This window comes from Mustela nigripes, chromosome 1 (genome assembly GCF_022355385.1).
Source record: "Mustela nigripes isolate SB6536 chromosome 1, MUSNIG.SB6536, whole genome shotgun sequence".
In the NCBI taxonomy this organism is placed as follows: Eukaryota; Metazoa; Chordata; class Mammalia; order Carnivora; family Mustelidae; genus Mustela; species Mustela nigripes.
The window spans coordinates 4,306,958-4,330,596 of NC_081557.1; the positions used below are offsets into that span (position 1 = coordinate 4,306,958).

At 47.7% G+C, this 23,639-nt stretch overlaps 1 protein-coding gene across 12 annotated transcripts in view; it reads right to left on the minus strand.

Moving 5' to 3' along the window:
• PPP6R3 (protein phosphatase 6 regulatory subunit 3) overlaps positions 1-23,639 on the minus strand; it is a 139,728-nt gene that overhangs the window by 13,288 nt on the left and 102,801 nt on the right. For 4 of the 12 annotated variants that reach the window (XM_059399447.1, XM_059399548.1, XM_059399467.1 and 1 more), the window contains 7 exons: positions 22,685-22,800; positions 20,798-20,883; positions 14,604-14,690; positions 9,723-9,820; positions 8,119-8,173; positions 6,868-6,998; positions 1,666-1,787 (listed from right to left, as the gene is read on the minus strand). In XM_059399447.1, the coding sequence (XP_059255430.1) occupies positions 1,666-1,787; positions 6,868-6,998; positions 8,119-8,173; positions 9,723-9,820; positions 14,604-14,690; positions 20,798-20,883; positions 22,685-22,800 (695 nt within the window). The remainder of the gene's footprint in view (positions 1-1,665; positions 1,788-6,867; positions 6,999-8,118; positions 8,174-9,722; positions 9,821-14,603; positions 14,691-20,797; positions 20,884-22,684; positions 22,801-23,639) is intronic. The other 8 variants (XM_059399486.1, XM_059399495.1, XM_059399530.1 and 5 more) reach the window with 5 other exon arrangements.

Genomic DNA, 23,639 nt, shown 5'->3' on the forward strand with positions numbered 1-23,639 from the left:
CAAACCCCCGGAGCCTCCGAGGTATGAGTAGTGCGCCGAAGAGATGACTGGTGGCCTCAGGACGGGGTGCAGGATGGAGCTGGTGGCCAGGGGAACCAGCCGGTGGTCAGAGGGCTGGAACCTTCACCCCAACCACACAGCCCACCCTCCTAGGAGGAAGAGGCAGGAAGTGAAGGGAATCACAGACGGCCCCCGACTTAATCAAACATGCCTACCAACAAAGACTCCGTAAGCAACTCCAACCTCAGACGCCTAGAGCTTCTGGGCTGGTGAACGGCGGGGACATCCCAAGCTCCGTGGGCACGAGAGATCCTGGGCTTGGGACCCTTCCCGCCCATGTCTCTACCTCTCCCTTCATCTGGCTGCTCACTTCTAGCCTTAAAGCCTCACTGCCCTGGCCGCCAGCTGAGGCTGGATCTAACCCGCGGGTCTGTTTAAGCGTCACCTCCTCAGAGATGTGTCCCTCCAGGTGAACTCAGGTGTCTGCTCATGTGCTCTCACCACACACCATGCTGGGCTGCACAGAGATGAGCTTCCCACAGGAGCACCCCAGAGGCTACTGCAATCTCCGTTTCCTTAAGGAGACTCTAGAGCCCCAGACACAGGGTCTGTGCACCACACCCGTACACAGCCCGTGCGTGACAAAGGCATGTAGACGTGAACTGAATTACAGCGAGAAGAGCCCATTTCCTCCTCCTGAAGACAGAGGGCTGGGGAAGCAATGAGAGAAGAGAGGCCAAACCTCTTTCCCCCATGGCTCTCACTTTCCCGTCTGCCCCGTGGGGCTGTGTGGGTTACTGCTGCGGTCCCGGCCAGCTATGGGGTGGTGAGGCCCACCTGGCGCCCAGAGCTGGATTTTAGCCTCCAGGACGGAGTCCAATAAAGGCCTTCCTGGGGAGCAGGAAGCACCGTCAGCCCTAAGAAAGCCCCAATATCAACCCACAGGAAAATATATTTGAATTTTCAGGAGTTAACAGGTATTTTTTAAAGGCCAGCAAATGCAAGTCTTCTTAGGGAGTAGCAGGACACAAGCAAGCACTGAAGCCAGACACGTTTCAGGGTTAGGGGCTTTATAACCCACTCTAAAGAACCTGCTTCACATGGTTTCAGCTGGAAGCGGTTTCCTCTGGTTCAGTGCATTCCCGATTCCACAAGCACAGCCCTTCCTTGTCTTCCGTATCTCCGGTCTCTACCCTGCTGCCAGGCACCCAGGCCCTGCAGCCAGAGGCTAGACAGTCCCCACGCCCGTCCCCCACGCCCATCCCCCCCAGCCCCGTGTGCAGTGCATCTAGCCAGACCCACACTGGGGGGTGTCCACACTGCCAGAGACACCCCATCCTCAGAGGGACAACTTGCTCCTTCCCTCAGGCTCCGTGCTAACACTTACACCTCCAAGGGGTCTCAGAAGACCGTGTTTCAACCTAACTCCCATCCTGCAGACCCGAGTGCCTCGTTTAAAAACACATTCTTCATTGGGGAGGGTATGTGCTTTGGTGAGTGCTGTGAAGTGTGTAAACCTGGTGATTCACAGACCTGTACCCCTGGGGATAAAAATATATGCTTATAAAAAATTAAAAAAAAAATATATATATATATATAAAATAAAAACAATAAAAACACATTCCTAACGCGGCCACTGCTACAGACGAAGAGAAGATGACTTACGTTCATTCAAGTCTACCTCCATTTTATCCTCCGCACTGGTACTACTGGGTTCAAACAAGTCTTGTTTCGCTCCATCTTCTTCTTCAGAGTCTGTACTTTCTTCACTGTCTGTGCTCCCTGAGCTGGGGGCAGGAGAGGAAACCAAAATAGTTAATGCTGCCTATCTGTCACCAGCTAAATCCATGACACTCGAAGGTGATCCAATAAGAGAAACTCATATGCAGGTCAAGTGGCTCATTCCTGCCTTTTGTGCCGCCTAACTCTGCCCTCGGCTCTCGCCACCAGCCCCTGGCTTTGCGCGAACACGTGGGATGCGTCCACAAACGTCCCAGGCCTTCGAACAAAGTCTGGAGGTGTCTCACTGTGGTGCTCAGTGGCAATCCCCTCACGGCCAAGATGCTGAGCTGCTTCTCAGTTCTGACCGACCACCCACACGTCTCTCCTGAAGGCTCTCTTCTCATCTCTAGCACTGGTCAAATAACAGGTTCCTGGTTTAATTCTTTCAGAGCCCTGAGAGGCCTTCATGCACCTTCCAGAGGAGCCCTGTGTCAGGCACGGGATCTGCAAATGTCCTCCGTGAGTCTGTGCGCTGTCCCTCCCTTCTGACTAGCGTCACTAGCTGAGTAGAAGTGCTTCATTTTGACAAAGCTGAGCTTATGAAAAGTTCCTTTCATACACAGCACTTCTGGCGTCCCAGCTCAGAAATCTCTCCCTAACCCAAGGTCACAAGGATTTTCTAGTGAAGCTTTATAGTCTGACACTTGAAGATCCATTTGAAATCCATGTGTATACATGGTAAGAAGTAGGCACTGAGCTCACTGATTTTCATACTGATGTTCACCTGTTCTAGAAGGGTCTGTTCAAAAGCCTATCCTTTCTTCATAGAACTGCCTTTGCACCTCCATCACAAGTCAGCTGTCTCTACATCTACTAGTTTATACTCTTTTCCGTGCCCGGAACTACTGTGTCTTACTCATCACACGGTCTCAATTACTGTATTTTGAAATCAGGGACTGTTGTCTTCTAACTCCATTCTCCACGAAAGCTGTTTTGGCTCTTCTAGCTCCTCTGCATTTTCATCTCCATTTAAGTGCCAGCTTGTCGACAGTTACTAAAAAAACCTATTATCATTTTACTTGTGATCCCACCAATTCTGGATCAATCTGGGGAGAACTGGCATGTTAACAATATTGAGTTCCAAATCATAAACATTTATCAATTCTTGATTTTTCTCAGCTGCCTTATAATTTTCAGCATCCAAGTCTTACACATCTTGCCAGATCTATCCTTACATATTTAATATTTTGATGCTCCTATGAATAGGGTTCTTGGTAACTTCAATTCCAACAGTTTGCTGGAACTGGAGAGAACTACACGTCTACAGACCTAGTCCCATGCAGTCATGCCAAACCTACTTAATTGTTCTAATGATCTTTTCGTAGATTTCAACAAATTTTCTACATTGACAATAACTACTGTCTGTGAATAAAGATAATTTTTACCCTTTCCTTTCCAATCTAGATGGCTTCTCTTTTTCTTGGCTTACTGCACTGGTGAGAAGCCCTAGCAGCAATCCTGAAAAGCCGTGGTAAGAGCACACATCTCTGTCTCGTTCCAGATCTTGGGGGACATCATCCTGTTTCTCCCGCGCTGCCTGCTGTAGGCTTACTGCAGCAGCTGTAATCAGATTAAAGAAGTTCTCTTCCGTCTCCATTTTGTTAAAAACTCTTAACAGGGTTAGATGTTGGATTCAGCCACATGCTTACTGCTTCATCTCCCCAAAGGTCAAACCAACTCAGTATTTCTGTCATGATGTATTATTATTACATTTATTTGCTAAAACCACATTATGAGAGTTTCTGCGTCCATATTATAAGAATAACGGAGTCACTTTTCTTGTCATGTCAGCGTTGGTTATCAGGTCACAGCGATGTGGCCTTGTAGAATGACATGCGCACTATTCCCTCCTTTTCCATTTTCTAGAGGCTTTTATAACGCTGGTCTAATTCCTGAAACATTTGGTAGAATTCACCCGAGAAGCCATCTGACCCTGAAGTTTTTGTGTGTATGTGGGGCGTTTTAAGCTAAAAGTTCAACTTACTTAGCGGATACAGGACTATCTGGGTTAGCTTTTGGGGGGAGGGGCACCTGAGCTTTGGTAGCCTGTGTGCCTTTCAAAGATTGTCTTAAGTTGTCAGCATTACTGGCACAGAGTTGTTCACAATATTCCCTTTTTATTCCGTTAGTACCAGCAGCGATGCTGCCTGGCTCATCGCCGGTCCGAGCCATTCCCTCTGCTCCTGACCATTCCGCCCAGGAGTGCACCAACTTCCTCAATCTTCTCAAAGAACAGCTTCTGACTGCCAACCATTTCCTTCCACTGCTTTTCCGTTTGCCCTACATTCTGGTTTCTCGAGGTGGAAGCTAAGGTCATTGGTTGGAGAGATTTCTACTTTTTAAATATAAGCAGTTAAAAAAAATTATCTTCTGAATATCCTCTCTGATTTCTTTTGTAACTCACAGGCTATTTAGTTTCCGCGTACTTGGAGGTTTTCTAGAGGTCTGTTACTGATTTCTAATTTAATTCCATCGGGGTCAGAGAACATGATGGACTTGAACTTTTGGAGTTTACGGAGATTGGCTTTATGGCCCAAACACGATCTCTCCTGGCATGAGGAGCTCGCGTGCGTTTGGAAACAGGGCCTGCCTTGCTGCTGTTGGGTGCAGTGTTTTGCAAACATCCAGCAGCACCACGACAGCTGACAGTGTTACGTGTTCTATGTGTCTGCTGATTCCTGCCCACTGTCTGTCACCGGAGAAGCAGCGTGGGATCACGGGCCCAGAACTGTGATTTGTCTGCTGCTTCTGCAGTTTCCTCAGCTTCTGCTCCGTGAATTTATTTTGAAGCTCTGTTATTAGGTACGTAGACATTCTGAAGCATTACGTCTTCCTGAAGACCTGACCCTGTTTATGACCCTTCCTTCACCCCTTTCCTCAGAAATCCGCCTTATTATTAATTATGTAGACGCTTTCTTTACCTTTTCTTCTAACCAATTTTTGTCTTTATATTTCGGTTCTTGTAGGCAGCTATGTTAGACCTGGTTTCTTATCCAATCTGACAATCTTTTCATTTTAACTGGGGTTTGGGGATCACTTACTTAGCAGTATCAATGAGTCCTGATGGGGCTGCCTAGGTTTAATGCTCTCACACTGCTGGTCGTGTCCCAGCCGCCTTTTAATTTTTTGCCCTCTTTTAGATACTTTTTATAATTTTATTTCCTCTGCTGGCTTATTCACTATAATTTCTTGTTTTGTTGCTGAGTGGTCCGTTGCTTTAAGGTGCACAACATACATCCCTAACTTACCACCGTCTATTCTCAAGTGAATCACACCCCAAAACTAGAAACCCAAATGTCCATCGGCAGGCAAACGAATAAACAAATTCACCCATTCGGTGGGTAGTACACCCACTCAACAGAACACTGCTCAACCATAAAAAAGATACATGACCCAACACGAATGACTCTCAAAATAATGTTGAGTGGAAGAGGCAACATTAGGTAGGTAATGTGCAATTTATATATGACTTTAGAAAACACTAATCATTCTAAGGAACAAAAAGCAGATGGGGGAAAGGCAATATAAAAGGGCAGGAGGAAACTTCTGCGTGTGATGGGCAAGTTCATGATCTTGACTGAGAGGATGGTTTCATGGATGTATTCGTGGGTGTACTAATAGGTCCAAACTTAACGCACTATGTAAATGAAATTCATTATAGTCAATTATCCCTCAGCAGAGCTGTTAAAAAATAATAAAAAGTTGCCTTTTCTCATCATCCTGTGTTCCTTCCGCACGTCCTCCAGATACTGTCTTCACCGCCACACTTCACACTCCACCACAGTGCCGCACCACCAGAACAGAACAACGTGTGCGGACGGTCTGCCCCCAGAGCCTGGATGGCAGTAGGCAATGGCCATTTATTGAATTCACTCACATGAGGACCAGTATTTCACAGCAAATGGGGACAAACAAGTTTGACAAGGGCTCTGTCTTTAAAAAAAAAAAAAGTTCACCACGAAGATTTGTCTCTTGCTTCCTGGTCCGGAGCTACAGCGCCTTGTGATTACAGAGTAAGGAGCCAACGTGGAGAAGACGGGAAAGTGGGCGTGAGGAAAGCAGCTAGCGCTCATGACCTCCAACAGCTGTGGATCACGAGACAAAGTTTCTCTGGTGTGAACCACAGCTGGGGCTCCTGTAACCCACAGCGGCAGCCTTCCTGACACACGACGTAAGTGCTGGTCACACGGAGAACAGGCGGGGGTGGCGCCGTGCTCTGTTCAGCAAGGAGAATAAACGGCCAGGGGACAGGGGCTGGGAGGCGGTTTGACTTCTCCCTGTATATCCTGTTTTTTCCGAACTGTATGCCATGTGGAAACATTATTTATTAAAAATAAATGAAATAAAAATGAAGGTGCAGCTGCTATTCGCCTGAGCATGAAGAACGTGGGGACGGACACTGACAGAACAAGAACTCGTGTGCACCGCAGCACATGTCCGTAGGCTCCGGCCGGAGTCGCTTCAACAAATCAGAGAGGAAAAACACCCAACCGGACTAACCCCAAAGGATCCCATGGGTAGGATGCTGTCTCCCCAAGTTAGAGTAACTTTTCTCTTTCCCGGGGAAGCTTTTAGTCTTTCAGGAAACCACACATGACGCAGCTGCTGCCGCTGCTCCCGGAAAGGGACTATCTACTCAGAGCACTGTACGCAACCCCGCTCAGCAGTGCCTCCCACTCGGAAGAGGCTGTGTCATGTCGCTTTAGGACTATGTCTTAACACCTCCAGGATTCTCAAGTTCATCACCTTGACTCATCCACACTGTCACACTGCAGACAGGAGTACTGGTACCACCTCTCATCAGCTAACAAGAGCATTTCTTTCTCTCTTTTTAAGTCGGCTCCACACCCAGTGCAGAGCCCAATGCGGGGCTTGAACTCACAACCGTGGGATCAAGACCTGAGCTGAGATCAAGAGCGCACAACTGACTGAGCCACCCAGGTGACCCAACAAGGCCATGTTTGACCATGACAAAAGCACTGGTCCCTAGATCACGTAGGTACACTTGCACAAGTACGGTGTTATGTCTCCTCGCCGTCACCTACTGTAAGTGCTGGCTATTACTGCTACTGTCAGTAGACTCACCTGGACCGTCTCTGGGATTCTGGCGTAAAGGCGATGTGCTTTTCCTCCCAGATGTCCTCCTCATCAGAGCCACCATCATCAAACTGCTGTATTCTCTCCTTACAACATGCTTCAAACAAGGCAATATTTCCCTAAATAAAAACGAGAGAAAAAGAACAAAACACACTTAAAAATCAGGTTATTTTTTCCAAAAGTTACCAATATAAATTGCATTTTTCATTTCTTTTTAAAGATTTATTTGAGAGAAAGAGAGAGCGCGCACGTGCTCATGCATGAGTGGGGAAGAGGGAGAGGCAGAGACTCTCCAGCCGGCTCGCCACTGAGCACAGGGCCCAGTGCAGGGCTGGATCTCATAACTACCTCAGATCAGGACCTGAGCTGAAATCATCAAGTCAGATGCTTAACTGACCAAGTCCCCCAAGTGCCCCCTTCATTTCCTTCCAAAGACAGCGCCTACCACATACACCAAAATAAAAACGTAAAAGCATCTAACGTCAGCTTCTGTGGAACAACAGACAGCTCTCCCAAAAAGAACGGATTCAAAACTTTGGTGAAGTTCCCCCGAAAGATTGGATTCAAGAGGCCCATAGGAGCCTACACTGTCCTCACAGACTCCTTCTCAACCAGCAAAGCACCAGGCGGCTTCCAAGAGCTCCCCTGCCCCACCACCAGAGATGCGGTCCTGCACCAGCCCTAACAGGAGAGCAACCCTGGCTTCCTCTGCTTTTACCAGTCCAGCTCAGCAGTGAGGAGCGCCACGAGTCCGAGCAGGACTCCCACCTTTGCACCTAGGCCGATAAACCGGGGTCTCTCACGCTAATCGGCATAAACATCAAGACTGTGCCCACTCAAACGACACTAATCCCACGTCACCTGCTCATAGGGCTGACCTGCTATCCGAGCCCTGCCTGGGCACGCCAAGCCGGGCCTGATCCGGCCCAAGTTTCTCTCTAGCTCACATACAGCTGAAGGAAAAGGCGGCTGGCTAGACCCAAACAGGGATCTTTAGAAGTTACACTGCAATCACAAGGGACCCCGGCATTCTCAGCCCCGCCACATCTTAAACCACGGCTGCACAGGAAGTAGACAGGCGATGTGAGTGGGTGAAGTAACTTCAGCCTCCCTGGAGCGGAGAGGGGCCCGGCACGTGCGGCATCCATGCACACCCTGCCATGCACACCCTGCCAGATCCCAACTTCCCCCGGGCCACCCCTTAGACACCTCAGCTCAAGATGAAACATAAATACTTACACTTTCATTTGTATTCAGAGTAAAGTTGATGTCTGATACCCGATCGAAAGAAACACTGTAAACAAAACAGAAGTAAATGAATAATTAATTACTTGTAAACTGACAGCAACTATTCAGGAAACTTTTCAAATTTGAAATGTTTGCACTATCATTAAAATCACCACAGGCAAAACAAAAACCAAAACCTGCTTGCATTAAATGATGCCTTTTCCTTTGGTATTAAGGAACTCATACAGGGTGGAAAAGCAGGCGGGGAGGCCTTGTAAGAGAATAAACACACCCCCAAAGCCTACCCATAAAAGATTTTCAACATCCACAGCAACAACCAAGGTTCTCTGGGCCTTACTTACTTGACCATGAAATAGGCTATTTGTAAAGAAGAAACAAGTCAAAACATTGAAAAGTACCCAAGAGCTGTCAGTCAAAGCTTTCTCCAGGGATGCCCATATTCAAACACAGAACAGACATGCCCCCAATCCTGTAAGATGGCATAATCAGGGAGAAAGGAGGGGTAAAAACTCCTAGCCCAGGAAACGTAACTTTCTGAGTAAGAATTCTTACAAGATCTGTTCTAGTCAATCATTATTACAAGCACCCAATATAAATTTTAAAGAGATGGATTCTTAACTAGTAACATTTACTGAGAATGGAGACAGGGGAGGCCTGGGGGCTCTGGGGTGAGCGCCACTGGGTACAGACACAAACGGCACGTGGACAGCTCTTGCTCTTTTTGGATCGAAACAAGCGGATTCTTAGGGCAGCTGACAGCCTTTAACCCAGTGAAACCTCCATCCACGGCAGTCACACAGCATGTCGCACAGTACCATCAGAGCTTCTCACATGCTAGAAACTGCCACTGGTGACAGCAGACAGCACCGCCAGCCGGCATCAACCCACGAGGACCCAACCGTGAGCAAGGAGCCACGCAGACGCCGGGAGCAGACGTGCGCCACCAGGCAGTGCCCCGGGAGGGAAGCGGTCTGACAGTCGGCTCTGTTCTCAATGCGCTAGAATACCCCCTCGCGGAAATACTTCATTTATAAATACCTCTCCTCTCCTGGGGCCAGCTGCTAGGCCACTTGTTTTCATTTGTGTGGGTTTCCCACACATTTCTTACTCACTGGGTCCAGCAGCGCTCAGTCCCGTCTCCCTGCTCCTCATCCCCTGCCCCAGAACAAGCGCTCTGCCTGCCTTCCCAGCACCCAAGCACCCCTTACGGTGAGTCAACCAGGGCAAGCACACACAGTGAGCTGCTCCCGCCACAACAGGATGCCTGCTGCAGACGTGTAGGGACTGTGCCCGCTCCAACCCGCCGAATACGGCAGGGACTCGCTCTCCCAGCGCGACAGCGGAAAGGGGATGAACCGCAACTCTGACTGTGACCAAGCTTCTGTGAGAGAGGCCGGCCCCGTGGCAGCCCCTCTCGGCGGGAGGGACACTCTCATCTCTGCTTGTCCTTGGGTGCTTCAGTGCCTGCCAGGCCGAACAACAGGGACGCTCGGGAGGACAGGCTCCTCTAACACAAGGATGTGGAAGAGTCCCCAGGGCCCAGGAGAATGACAATGAGGAGTGCACGAGACAGGGAAACAGGAAAATATACTCACTTGCCAATGTCATCTTGATCTGCAAACTTCTCATCGTTGAAGCCAAACTGGTCAATAAAATTGGACGTCATTTGTTGCATCTGATAATCAGAAAAGGCCTGGCAACCCCAGGACCAGTGACAGTGATATAATGATTCTAATGACATTCTACATACTATTTGCCCATTTGTGTTCCAGAAACCATCTTACTTATTACAGCCTTAGGGCTTAAAAAGTTGGTGTGTTTTTCTAAGGGAAAAAAAAAATCAAATAATTTCAGACACACAATTTTCCCAAAAAAGGCAATGTTTGGAATTTGGCCCACAAGTCATTCTAATGCACACGTCACTATAAGAAATGTTAAGTGACCGCTCTGTCCTCTACTGCGAATTATCTTCACAGAGAGGTCTGGGTTAAGTCTTGTTGGAAGAGGTGATCCAGTGACATGCTACAGTCTGAAATTATAAGATGATCATCACCTCTGGACACAACCAACCTTAAGCTAAGATGCAGTAAGTGGTGACCACCCAACCTCCCTCCGCACCTCCCTCCCCTGATCCGCTAGACGAACATCGCGCCAGCGGCCGAACAGCTAGTAATCACAATCAGCACCCTACAACACAACGCTCAGAGACACTTCATTTTCTTAAAAGAAGACTTCCGTCTCAGAGGCTGGGAAAGTATGAACGTAGCTTCTACCCTACCTACCTTAGAGAGAGAGGACAAAGTTTTAACACCGATCGGACATCACTGAAAAGCCTACCACTGTTAAGATCCACAGAGGAACCCGTTCTGTCTCCTACACCATTTCTAGAGAGCGCCAGGCGCACTTGGCTTTTCTTGGGTGAGAAATGGGGGAATGTTAGAATGGACTTCACAAAAATGTTGAGCTTCTGATTTAAAACAAGCAGGCCCAACAGAGCAAGAGAAATCTCCGAGTGTGTTGTACAGTGTCGCACAGTCAGGAGCGAAGGACAGTGAAGACAAACAGGTGCCACTCCTCATTCGACCTCAAGCACTAAATACGGAGGCAAATAAATACCAGTGTGCGTGCTGTCTTGTGGAGAAAGCTCTGGACAGACGGGAAAGCTCTCTCCTGCATGCGAGCCCCACACAAGGGGTAAGAGCAGTAGCTGCAGCTGAACTAAAGACATCACACCCGAGGCCACTTGCTGGGACGGAGGCAGCTACAACTGAGTGAAACCGAAGCCCCCCTGGTTCTCCTTTGGAGCAGAGCCCACAGACCCCACCCCGCACACGTCTGCTGTAAATATGCCTCTACCATTTGTTCCTGATGACTCACTCTGGTGGCAGGGAATTATGGCATGGATAATCCAAACTGAAGATGATTAAAAAATAAACCTTATATTTGGCTTTGGAAGGCATCTCTCCTCCTCAGGTCTGAAAAAAGCAGCATCTAGTTTACCAAGAACCGAGAACCTCACAGTTTTCTAACGCAAGAGCCCCACCGCCCTACCTGCTCACTCGCACACTTCCATGCCATCCCCTTTCCTGCCCACAGAGGTGATACTGTCTGCACATGGGGGCCGGGGGCCACCCTCACATGAGGGCACTTGGTAAGGCGCATGTGCACCAAGGCTGCGCCACGGGAGTATGGCTGAATGGAGAAGGGCAGGGACAAGTTCTGCCAGGCAGGGCTGGCAGGGCTAAGTCTTGGACGTATGAATGAAAAATCGGACATGTAGCACTCATATTCATAAAAACCAACAAGAAAGAAGCCAATTCAATAAAATAAAATTAAATTAAATAAAGGGAAGCCAATACCCCTGAATTGCATTTTTTTCTCTTATAAGGTAAAGTGGGATGTGTGCTGCCTTCGAAGACATGGTCAAGAACGAGAAAATCCTTCTTCTGAGCAAGCGGCGTAAGCCGGACTCTGAGTTTATTTACAGATTAGAAACGGTCACACAAGGGAACAGGTCCCTCCCCAAGTGTTCTGTCTGATTCTCTTTTTTTCCCTTTTAATTTTTTTGTCACACTGGTGTTTGTATTATGAATCTTTGGGTACAAGAGGAAAGAAATGTTCCCAAAAGTGTTTCTTTAAATGCTCCATAAAGAGCATGCAAATACTAAATACATTACAAATGTCTATGTGAGCACACATACGTACGTACAAATATCCATACATATGTACACACATACTTACACTGTCTGTCTGTCTCCCTATCTACTCAGTCATCCACCCGGGGAGATATACAGCCACTGGCAGACCCAAGTAACTTCCATGCAGTAACACAGGCAAAAGAAAACCAACAAACTGTATTCCTCATAAGTCTATTATGGCTTCTAGGAAGATACAAGCCAGCAAAGAACTGAATTCAGGTTTCAAAACACAATTTTTACTAATAAAGCAATCAGACCTTCCAAGAGCCACATTCATGAAGACTGTTACTGTATTGTACTTAAAGCTATAGAAAAACTACACTGGACATGGAGAAATCTAAGTCTGGAAAGTACTATATGGCTGTGTAATTATTAAAAACTTATTAAGAAAAAAAAACCCCAAGCCCACACTTCCTAGAGCCACTGTCCTGGCCAAAGCCAAGGACTGTTCAAGTCACTGACAAGTGACCCTACCGCTTTATTAAGCAAATCTTTTTGGAAGTGCCACTCAAGCAACAGCAAGTCCTGGTGTGCCCCATCTCTATGACCGCCTGTGAACAAGCCTGCTTGGATTGGGGGGAGGGGGAGGGGAGAGCAAGGAAGAGGGAGGCAGGGGAGTCGGGCCTCTAGAGCCCATCTGCAGCAGTCAGCCCTAACTCTCCAGACCCAGGAAGAGGAACACTCTTCACCCACCACAACTCTTTCAAAGTGAATCAGAGGGAAGGAAGAGTCAAACACTCGAGGTGAGGACACCAGAAGGGACAGAAGACAGAACCAAATGGGCTGGGGCGGGGGGCACAAGAGCCATGAGGCACTCCCAGAGCCAAGTACAGCCCCACAGGTGACACGGTCAGGTGTCCTTGTTAAATGTCCTGCCCTAAGTCTCCACACTCAGGTTTTTACCCACATGAGACCTAACCAAATGTTAATGAGAAACTGTAATGGATATATATAAACTAATATTCTAATTATAATGGAGAGCATAAAATTCTTAAGTTAACTTAAAATTTGTCCTCTCAAATTAAAAACAGAAGTGGTTTGGAAACACATTTCTTATTTGCAGAATGATCCATGACGGATTTACTCTAGCTTTACTAGAGGCCTGTCCAACAGAAAGGACTGACTTTTCCTACTTCGGAGTGTCCCACAAAGAGATGACCGCCACGAGACGGCAGGTTGCCGAGGGGACTTCTGGGACGGGGACAGCCACAAGTACATGTCAGCAGCAGCCAACCCCTCAAAAAGCCAGAAAAGTGTCTCTCCGCAACAGCCATGGAATCAGATTTCATGAGAAGGGAACCCACTCTCCAGGTAACTAAAAGTAACTATTCCCAGATGAAATCAGCCGCCCAGGGTTCCAAGGTTTTGGCTTATTTACAAAGGGGTGCCAGGGCATTCTTTTTCTTAAAGCTGTGTCCTCAGGTTCAGGATCACCTTGATAACTGACAGCTCAAACCCCCGAGCTTCAGCCCAGAGACGGGGCAGCGGCAGCGCTGGAGTTCCTGCCAGGCCAGGCCAGGGGCTTCAGTGGGGGAGAAGGGTTAGGGTCCAAGCTTTTCAGGCTAAACCCCAAGAACTCTGGGGTCAAGAAAGAGGTGCAGGTGGGTACAATGACCCACAATGAGCCCGTGGGCACCCCAGTGGCCAGGGCTGGCTGACGGCAAGCCAAGGCAAGAGGGCGGCAGCGAGGGGCTGCAGTGCTCCACGGCTCCCTCTCCGGGCTCAGTGCCCCCTGCCCTGAGCCACTGGCTTCCAACGGGCAGCAGCGTCAAGAATCAATGGAGAAGCCAGCGGCGTGCTGAGACACCACTTCAGACCCGGCCTGAATACGTGAGTGGGAAAACTAAGCAGCCGCTTAGCACAAGCTTTACCAGACCCCACAGCCTACTTGGATGCCACGAGATAGGGTCGGCAGAGTGGGCCGCAGCTTCACCCCGGCCCTGGTTAGAGACGGGCCTTAGAGACTGAGAAAAAAGAGGTCAAGCAAACGCTCGGAGCCTGGTGGGCAGGAGACTCTATCGGGGACACTGCCACACCCGAGCACGTGACATGCCGAGGCCTGGTCCTGACTTAGGACGACTTCTCCACATGACAAGCAGGTAACCTGAACGAGGGGCTTTTCTACCATAGAAGTCCAAAGCCGATCTGCAGCCAGGACAGCGAAATCACTGGTCGCCTCCCCAAGAACCACCAGTGAGTGACGGATCAATCAGTGCATGTATTTTTGTATCTTGTTTTCTCCTCCACGAAGAGTGTAAATGTCTGATAGATGAATGTGAGCAGGAGAGTAAGGTGGCAATGAACTACTTCAAGGAAAACTCAATTTGGGAGTCCCCTAAAAAGACCTCAAAGATACTCGAAACAAGTAAGCCACTTCGTTTTAGAGATTTTTTTGGCAGTTACTTCTACTGACGTTAAGAGCGTGACTCCCACTGCTCTCCCCCACTGGCCTCTACTCCTGGGGCGACAACACGACCCTGCACAGGTCTGCAACAGGAGCGTGTCCGAGACACTCGCAAAGCCGCTCAGTTCATTCAAATCTGAGAATTTACCCGACTTGGCATTGTTGTTATCAGGCACAAAACATTTCCTGGAAATATAATCAGTGCAAACCCTCTTCTCACACACCCAACACCTGCTATTTTAAACGCTTTTGCCTAATTAGTAAGGAACCCCAAATCACATCCTAGCACATAATCTGCCTCTGGAGCCCAGAGACGGCAACTAGACCAAGCATTTACAATAAAAACAAAAAGCAAAGCTTTAGGCATGACTCACTTGCTGCAAAGAAGAGTCCTGTGAGAAACCCGTTTCTTTAAAGTCAATTTCATCATCACTGGATGAATGAATATGGCAGGTTGTAACCTATATGCATAAAAATGTAAAAAACTATTTAATAGAGAAAAGTTTTGGACATTTGTATCAGCATTTAAAAGGAAAAATCACATTTAGTTTGTCTCTCAGTGCGTAACAACAGCAAGAACAAGAGTAACAGTTAAGTTGTAAAACCCACCCCAACAATTTAAAGGCCCACCTCACTCCGTCAGGTGGTCAGGTCACCTGTCCTTTCGCTGCCCATCTGTATTTTAATTTGTCTCATTACTGGTATCACCAGAAAACAGGCAAGAGGTTAGTTACTCCATTTAAATGATTTTAACAATTATCTCCAATTATTAATGTTTATAAAGGTAAGGTAGAAGGAATGGCTCCGATAAAACATAATTTGTTAAGCGCCCAGCTTGAAGAGTAAAACTGCAGTCCGGGGGTGTTAAATAAGCCACCAGGAAAGTCAGGTTAAATACAGCATTTCACTTTACCTTCTCACGATGCCTGTCCACTCTTAAGAAAAACACTGTCCATAAGCACTAAATGTGACTCTGAACCAGTATTAACCTGCTCATAAGACCCCAAATCTTCCGGCCCTTAAAATGTAGCCCTGCCCTCAAGATTACAACCAATGCACAGTAATTAAACACGGATGCAAACGTGAGCTGCTCAACAATTCACGGGGGTGATTTTTTATTAATTCATAAATGACACCCAGTGTTGGGGAAATGTATTACCGATTAGAAAGGAAGGAGAAAACAAGTAATAGCCATTGCTGTATCGCCAACGACAAAGAGGAACAGTCGGTAAAATTCTAAAACAAGCAACTGCGCGCCTGAGGGTAACTTATACTGTTTATTTCCTGAGTGATTCACCCTTCGCTTTTCACAGAAGTGTCAACTGGCAGAGAGCACAGTCATGGGGGTAGATGTGAGTGGCCGGGACCTGCCAACTCTTGGAGCTGTGCCTAAGAGCCTGCAGCTACAGAACTTTGGCCTGGTTTGCTCTGTGATGTTCCAGCATTGGTTCAAGAAACCCAGAGGCAAATCCAAATAGGCCTGTATGTGGTATGGCTGATGAAATTCTGAATACATCACCGCCTGAATAAAATCAACCTCTTTTTCCTTTGACCATCTTTGGTAAAGATACTATGCCAAAGGATTAACCCACTGTTTCCAGTTAATTCCTTCTCCTTCCGCCCTGAGGCAGAGAGAGCTTCGACTCTGATTCTGAAACTGGCCAACGAAGTCAAAGGCAGAATCTGTGATCAACGAAGGGAGACTTCTCGGCTCAGCCATAGCTTTAGCGAGTTGGCGGGGAAAGCTGTGCGCACGGGGTGGGGGCGGGACGTTCCAGGAGAGCCCGGCCAGAGCGCGCAGGGGAGGAGGACGAGCGCTGCTTGGTCATGGCAGCTGGCACCGCACAGGAGGATGCAGTCAAGAGCAGGTCAAATCCACTTCTACTACAGTGGATTCAGAGGAACTCCGGGCTCCTCAGGGGGCAAGTTAGTGCAGGAATCGTATTACCCAGTGTATGTTTTAGGAGTGCAAACTTCATGGTAGGGTGCAGAATTACAGAACAACTCAAAGAGCAAGCTAGATCAACTGAACAAGAGGGAACAACGGAGACTTGGCTACTCCCAGCATGTCCTGTTGTCCAAGTTCAAACAGGCTGCATGTTTCCTCATTGATCGTTTTACTCTTTTGCTACAGAATGAGTAAGTTCATTAAAGAAAGGTGAGAAAGAAACTAGTTTTTGTTGAGCAAGTACTATGTGCCAGACATTTTGACCTCTTTTTACATATTCTCCGTAACTTGTATCCTCAAAGCAATTCTGAGAGATATTTAAAATAATTCTTTCTCCAAAAAGAAAGTTTTAGAAAGTTATTAATACCACAATGCATGCACTTTTGCATTCATGTACTGAAAGCTGCAGCGATTCTGCTTCTACCCACACCACACCTGGTCTGAAACTGTTATTAATAAAACAGGCCACAAAGTTGACTGAATCCACCACACCCTCCGGGGGGGGGGTGGGCCTTGCTAACTGGAACCCCAATTAGTCCATCACACACATGCAGCCACCAGAGTCCCCGGCCACAACTTTCAGACACACCCCTTCCGAGGCATCTTCATCTCGGCAGATGCCCTCTGTTCTCTCTCCTTCCTCACCTAAAATCTGGGCCTTCTGTCCCACGGGCATCTAGTCACCCCACTGTCGAAACAGCACCTAAAAGCCCATGACTTCTCACCACTCTTCTCACCTCCCTCCCGTGCAAGCCGCCACCGTCTCTGGTCTGGATTATCACGGTCACTGGCAGCCACCCGGTCCCCCTGCTGCGACCTCCTGCCCCACCACCGTCTATTTTCAACCCAGCAGCCATAACAACCTTCTAAAATGTCCATCAAATTATGTCCCTTCTTAATTCCGTACCTAATGGCTTTTCATCTCCCTAAGGTCACAACCCAGGGGCCCGTGTGGATTAAAAGCAGGAGGAGATCTGGCCTGCAGGAGAGCCCCTGGGACCTTACATCCCGTTCTCCCCCTCTGGACACCCCCCCAAGCTTCTGCCCTAGCTCTTCCCCACTCCCTTCCCTCAAGCTTCTACACAAACGTGAACTTCTCAATGAGGTTTTCCTGGACTACCTAATCCTAAATTGCACTTCTACCCAAAACCAACCCCAGCTCCCGCCCCTGGAGTCTATCCAGCCATCTGTTCGGCCATTTCCCTGAGGCAGGGTTTTCATCCATCAAGTGTACTACAACCGCTTCAGTGCATGGCACACAGCAGCCACTCAAATATTTAGGGAATTAATGAATACCAAGGCACCACTGAATGAGAACAGAGTCATAACTTTCAAAAAAGTAACAAGTACAGTAGGAACACTCTGACCAAGTCAGATGTGTTCTAAGTATACTCTTGATGCTTCAGTGAGTAGAAGTTTTTGAGATGTTCCCTTCTTTCATAATAAAATTTCAGTTTTATTAACTGTTGTTACAGGAAAAGCAAGTGTTTTCTTCATCTCGGTTGATCAGCTTTACTAAGAAGACCAGAAGCATGACTGGAACGTGCAGCTCAGTGAAATGTGGATGTTGGACTCTTCCTCCTGGCTCCGGTGGGTCCTGCTGTGGACCCCTGGCACCCCCACGACCAGAGCTGGCTAGAAACACAATCTCTGGGCCATTCCATCCCAACCTGCTTGATCTGTAGGCAATTCACAACTGCACACGTGTATCATTCTCCACAAGCTCCCTAGAGGAGCTCATCAGTGATGAGAAAGAAGCACCCACACTTTAAAAGAAAACACATTCTCTCCCTCAGAGAGGAAGGTGGAGAACAGAGCAAACTGAGCCTTCCAACGTCAGTACCAACACATCTCCTATGGTTACCTAGACTTACTGTCTAAATCTTCACCAACTTTTACCAACGGACCCACAGAGAGGTCTCTGGATGGAAGTAACACACACCGAATTCCATTCATAATAAAACTCCCAACATAAAAATGCAACAATCTAGGAGCTACTGCTGACACGAAGAGCTCAACGGACTAAAGGGCTTCGAAGACCTCCGAGAGGGGGGGTCACTAAAATGCTGTCCCAGAAGTGGTAAGAGCGTGGGACTGGCACAGCTTTTCCTCCCTCGGTGAGCAGACCTCAGGCCCACAGCCCGCAGCATAGGTAAGCATCCGGGGCATTAATGAACGCATCCTTGCTGCGGCCAGAACATAAGACCAGGACAAGCCCATGTGACAAGGCAAAACCCAAGCATTTGGTGCTAACTGCAGGCCGACTCAAGTCCTACAAGTATACTGGAAGAGCGGTATCGCAGCCATGATAAAACCAACTGGTAAATCAAGGCATCAAGACAGGGATCTATCTGATCTGTTTGGGGAGGGGGCGGGGACCAAGCAGTCTATTACTCAACTGCCAGTTTTAGAAACGAATGTGTCTGAAACGCTTTTATTTAGACTTTCTGCTCTGTTACGTGGACAAGGACCCTTTCTACAGCACATTTTTGCAACGGCAAGACCCACTGCATTTACCAACCTGGGTTTATGATAACATTCCCTGGAACACGGCACCCAGCCCAGGATATAACCTGAAACGATCTGGGCACCACAACGGACAATCTCCCTCGTGGCCTAGGATGTGTAAGCACCCACAAAAACCTGGAACCTGTGTACCCCTGAAAATACGAACCAGAGCAAATTCCCTCCTAGCAGGCCTTTAAACTAAAGGGAAGTGGTATTTAAGTACTTGGCACCAGGACTGAGGAACTGAACAGGTCTTGAGACATCAACCTGGTCCTGACAGACAGTAAAATTAGAGTGGGGCTACTCAACATGCGACATGAGCGGTGTCAACAGGGCTCAAGAAGTCGGACAACTTTTCGCAAAAGAGAACTAAGCTGCTACTAGTGACAGGCGGGCCCAGGATAACCTTCCCTTCAACACACGCACAGCAGTCCCGAAGGCAGACGTGTCTGCTGCATGCTAACTCTGTACCGCGCGCTCCCGTTCCGTGACGCAGGCGCACATCACGTTCACAGTCACAGCCAGATCACCGACAGCATCATGCAAACTAGCTGAGTGTTAGCTGAATTGCAATGAGGTCTCGCTTTACACAGAAGTGCTCACAAGAGAAATGAGTTGGAATTACCCAAGATAAATTTTTGAAAACTTCTGATACCAAGTTTAACTGTACATTTTTGAAGTCTACCTCTGAAGTCAGTCCTTTGAAGGACAATTTTTAAAGGAGTTTCCAAAACAAAATCAGAATTAATATTCCTAAATAGTCCTTTACAAATAAGAAATAAGACAAAAATCCCTTAAAGGAGACCACGCTGCCTGCATCCTTAACAGGATCAATATGTGGCTTCTAAATTAAATGGTTCAATTTAACAGTATAAGAGAACAATTTCACCTTACAATAAGACCGTGATTATCCAGATTTTTAACCAATTTGATTGGGGAAAAAAGCAATCCACTGTGGATAACACGTTCATCAAAAATTACTTAACTCTTCCTTGATGACTCAGGGCTGTGAAAGCGGATGCCAGCCGCTCTGCTGGGCTACAGTACGCGGAGACACAGAGGGCCATCAGACGTATTTTAATTAAATGGCCTCGAGCAGCTCCCCTTATAGTCACCTCTTAACTTTGTAATTCGTCCAATTCCCCCGGAGTCTATCTTTACCCCCATCCTTACCAAGCCATTGCCAAACCAATCTGTGAAGAGTCTGGAAAAAGATAACCAAATTTGTTAATCTATCGAGTAGGAGGCAACAGCCCTCTGGGGGTGTGACACAGGCAGACCTGGTGACCCCTGTAGCCCTCAGAGCCTTTCTGTTTCTAAACTCTGCACTGAACTGATAAGGCTGCCAAACACCTAAGTGTCTACCCAGCAGGCATCCATGGGTATTAGCAACTCAGATCTTGGCTGCTGCGTTTTAAATCACAGAAGTAAATGCCTGACACACCTACTTCCACAGAGAGTTACTGCCACTAATCAGCTAAATCAGCTGGTATGCGCTGATGAAAGGAAATGCTTTTCCCTATCTTTAAAAGCAAAGGCAAAAGCAATACTTACCTTAAATCTTAGTGTGTTTAAAAAAAACAAAGAATACATTCCAAAGTCCAATATAATTTTTAAAATATTATCAATGCCATTATTCCCTGGCTAAAAGTACTAATCTGTTAAAGATGGGGTTTCAAAGTCACCTACAAAATCCCACCCCACGCCCCCACCCTGGGAACAATCTAAAATGCGGGTAAACTTAACTGACTAATGTTAGAAAACATCCAAAGGAATCCTGCGGTTTCTAACGGCCCAGGCTTAGCTGAGGCATAGGCAAGAAACACAAGAACAGAGGTGCTAAGGGAAGGGGCGCTGAGGGAAAGAGTGGGGCGGGGAGTGTAGAATTCAGTGGCTTCTCTGTACCCTCCGATCATCCCAGGCAGAAATTAGGAGCTGACTAGACAAGTTATCGACAACAGGGAGAACACTGACCTCTATTCCTGGTAAAGAAACATAAACTTATTCTTGGCCCCAAATTACCAAGACAAATGAAAGACCCCGTTATCTCTGAATAAACAGGCAAAGGCTGAGAGCACTGGGCTCACAGAAATGTGACCTGGTAAAACCTACTAGATCTACCGTGTTCCTCTTGTTAGTTTCTCCCAAGGAGCTTGTGCAGAACGCCTCCCATCGCTCCCTGACCGCGTCTGGAAGGTCTGCAGAAGGAGAAAGAGAAAAAGGCATCATCACTCCAGTGACCTCCAGTAAGAAACAGACATGTAAGAAATAATAACAGACACGTAAGAAAAATGGGACATCCAGGACAGTGCCGCCCACTCGGTCCATCAAAGGCAAATGTGTCCCATCATCTGAGCACCCTTGGAGAAATAGAGTTTATAATGCTCTATAGCCTAAGCCCCAGGAATTTCAGAAACCAGAACCACCCCCAAAATGGCCCATGCTTGATGCCAAGGGCGTTAAGCAGCTCTGCAAATTTAATAAGCTTTTAAAAATATTTTGATAAAAACTAACCCTGGAAAATGTGTTTCCAGCAAACTTCTGAGGAACCAACAGGGAAAGCTGTCTTTTCCATGAACATTCAAGTTCAGGAAATGCTGCCAGTGCAAGGTCCTGCACACTCGTCAGATGCTGTGACTGGCATCTGGCCAGTGAATGCTCCAGGGAACCCAGTCTGGCTGTTTCCTAAATGTCTGTGCCCACAGGCCAACATGTAGATACATATGCAATAGTGAAATTCTATCCACTATGAAAACTTTATTTATTTTTAAAGATTTTATTTATTGACAGAGAGACAGAGAGAGAAGCAGACTCCCTGCCCAGCAGGGAGCCTGACGGGGGCATGACAACTGAGACTCAGAGATGGCCATTTGAGCCAAAGGCAGACGCTTCAACGACTGGGCTACCAGGCACCCCTCCAGAGAAGTTAAAAAGAAAAAAGAAAAAAAAAAAAGATACACAAATCCTTTTTCTGAGAAAAAGGAACGGCTATAATCTTGAAGGCCTTGGGAGAGTGGCCTTCTGACGAGTGTGGTTTCCACGTGCACGCCTGTGTCCCTCCCGCGCCATCTGCAGAGCAACTTTGGGAAAACAAAGGCCAATCTAACGCATGGGACCATTTCTCCATGGAAAGAACATCCGTTGTGATGGTCTGGCTTGTCCCGCTCTCAAGAAGCCAAATTACAGTGGGGCAAGCCCCAGCTTCCCCCTCCTGGGAGCAACTCTTTCAGCTCATGCTCCACAGGCAAAAGCCTCTCAAACACACACACATACTTTAAAGACAAAGAGAAGGCCAGACCGGGGAAACAACGTCCAGTTTTAGCAGGTCGAGTCGGACGAGTGCGGCAGCACATGGGTTAAAGGCCTTCACAGGCCTGGCCTGTGAAGTCACAGGACTGGCCCACGTCCTGGAGTCCACGGAGCTCTCAGGGCTCTCGGTTTAGAAAGACTCACAGCCTGGGCACACACGTGAGAGGCACCTGCAATTTCTTCCCAGGAACCTCGGGCTGATGACATGTCAACGCTGGGACAGAAGCCATCCTTCAGTGCCCACCATCCCTCGCCTCAGTGGGAGAGAGCCGGCAGACATGCGGATCTGTGTGTTCACATCCCAGCTAAAGGCACTCAATGCACAGGCTACGTAGGGCCTTTCAGAAGAAAATAAAAAGTGTGCATGATCACAGCTCAAGTGAGTCAACGGCCAGGCCGCAGGGACCCTGTGCACACCCGAGCAGCACACAGAGCAGGCTCCTCGAGCGCGAGAGGGTAGCGCGGCCAAGCCTGCCGATACCCGCTAAAAGGACTGCAGGCATGAGACAGCAAAGACCTACACTGTTCAAACACACTCTCAAGAACTTCATTCAGACCTTCAGATAATTTGCAAAGTATAAAGAAACTCCACAGACTGCTATTAAAAACATCATAAATACTTCCACTTTACCCTTAAATTCTTAACCCAATCCAACAGAAATACAACAAACTTTCATGACGCACACACACCTTTGAGCAGCTGCTGGACTAACGCACTGTTGGGGCCCTTCTCAGTGCTGTGCACGATGCAGTTGGCTATCCTCGTCAGGTGGCCCATGTAGCCGTGCCGGCGACCTCCCTCGGCCCTGGTGTGGGAGAGGACAGAGTTAGACTCCTGATCACACGGGTCATGAAGCAGCTTAGTAAATACAGTGGGCGGCAGCAATCATTCTAAAAACGGAGGCCCTAAAGATGAGAATGGAGGGAAAAGGAGGAGCCGGAGTCACCTGGTCGGGCAGGGCTGGGAGCGGCAGAAATGCTCTGCTCCAGCATGACATGGTGGCCACGCTGGGCGAGGTTTATTCCACATACAAACCCATCATTAATCTTCAATTTTATCTTACCTTTAAAAAACAGCCCAAGCATTCACTGATGCCTAATGTTTTTGTGACTTTCCTTTGTATCTTTTTTTTTTTTAAATAAGATTTTATTTATTTGACAGACAGAGATCACAAGTAGGCAGGACGGGGGGAAAGCCAGCTTTCTGCTGAGCAAAGAGCCTGATTCGGGGCTCGATCCCAGGACCCTGAGATCATGACCTGAGCCAAAGGCAGAGGCTTAACCCACTGAGCCACCCAGGCGCCCCGATTTCCTTTGTATCTTTTTATGAAACTATTTTTCAGAATTTAAAAAGACTGCAGGAATGTAAGGTGAGAATTTTGCTAAAAAATATCAAATCTTCATAATCTCAGCTCAATTAATAGACATAATTGCCTACCAGTGGCATTTCTCAAGTTAAAACAATGGCTGGTTTTGAGATTTGGCCAAGGTGAGGCAAGGGGTACTCAGCTGGTTTTGGGCCTGCACCGCACCTGGAACATCTGTACATCAATTACTCCCACCCCTTTCCCCCGATTTAGGGTTTACGCTTCCTGACCAGGACCCATCTTTACTAAATCCACCCACCAATGTCTCTCCCTCTCTT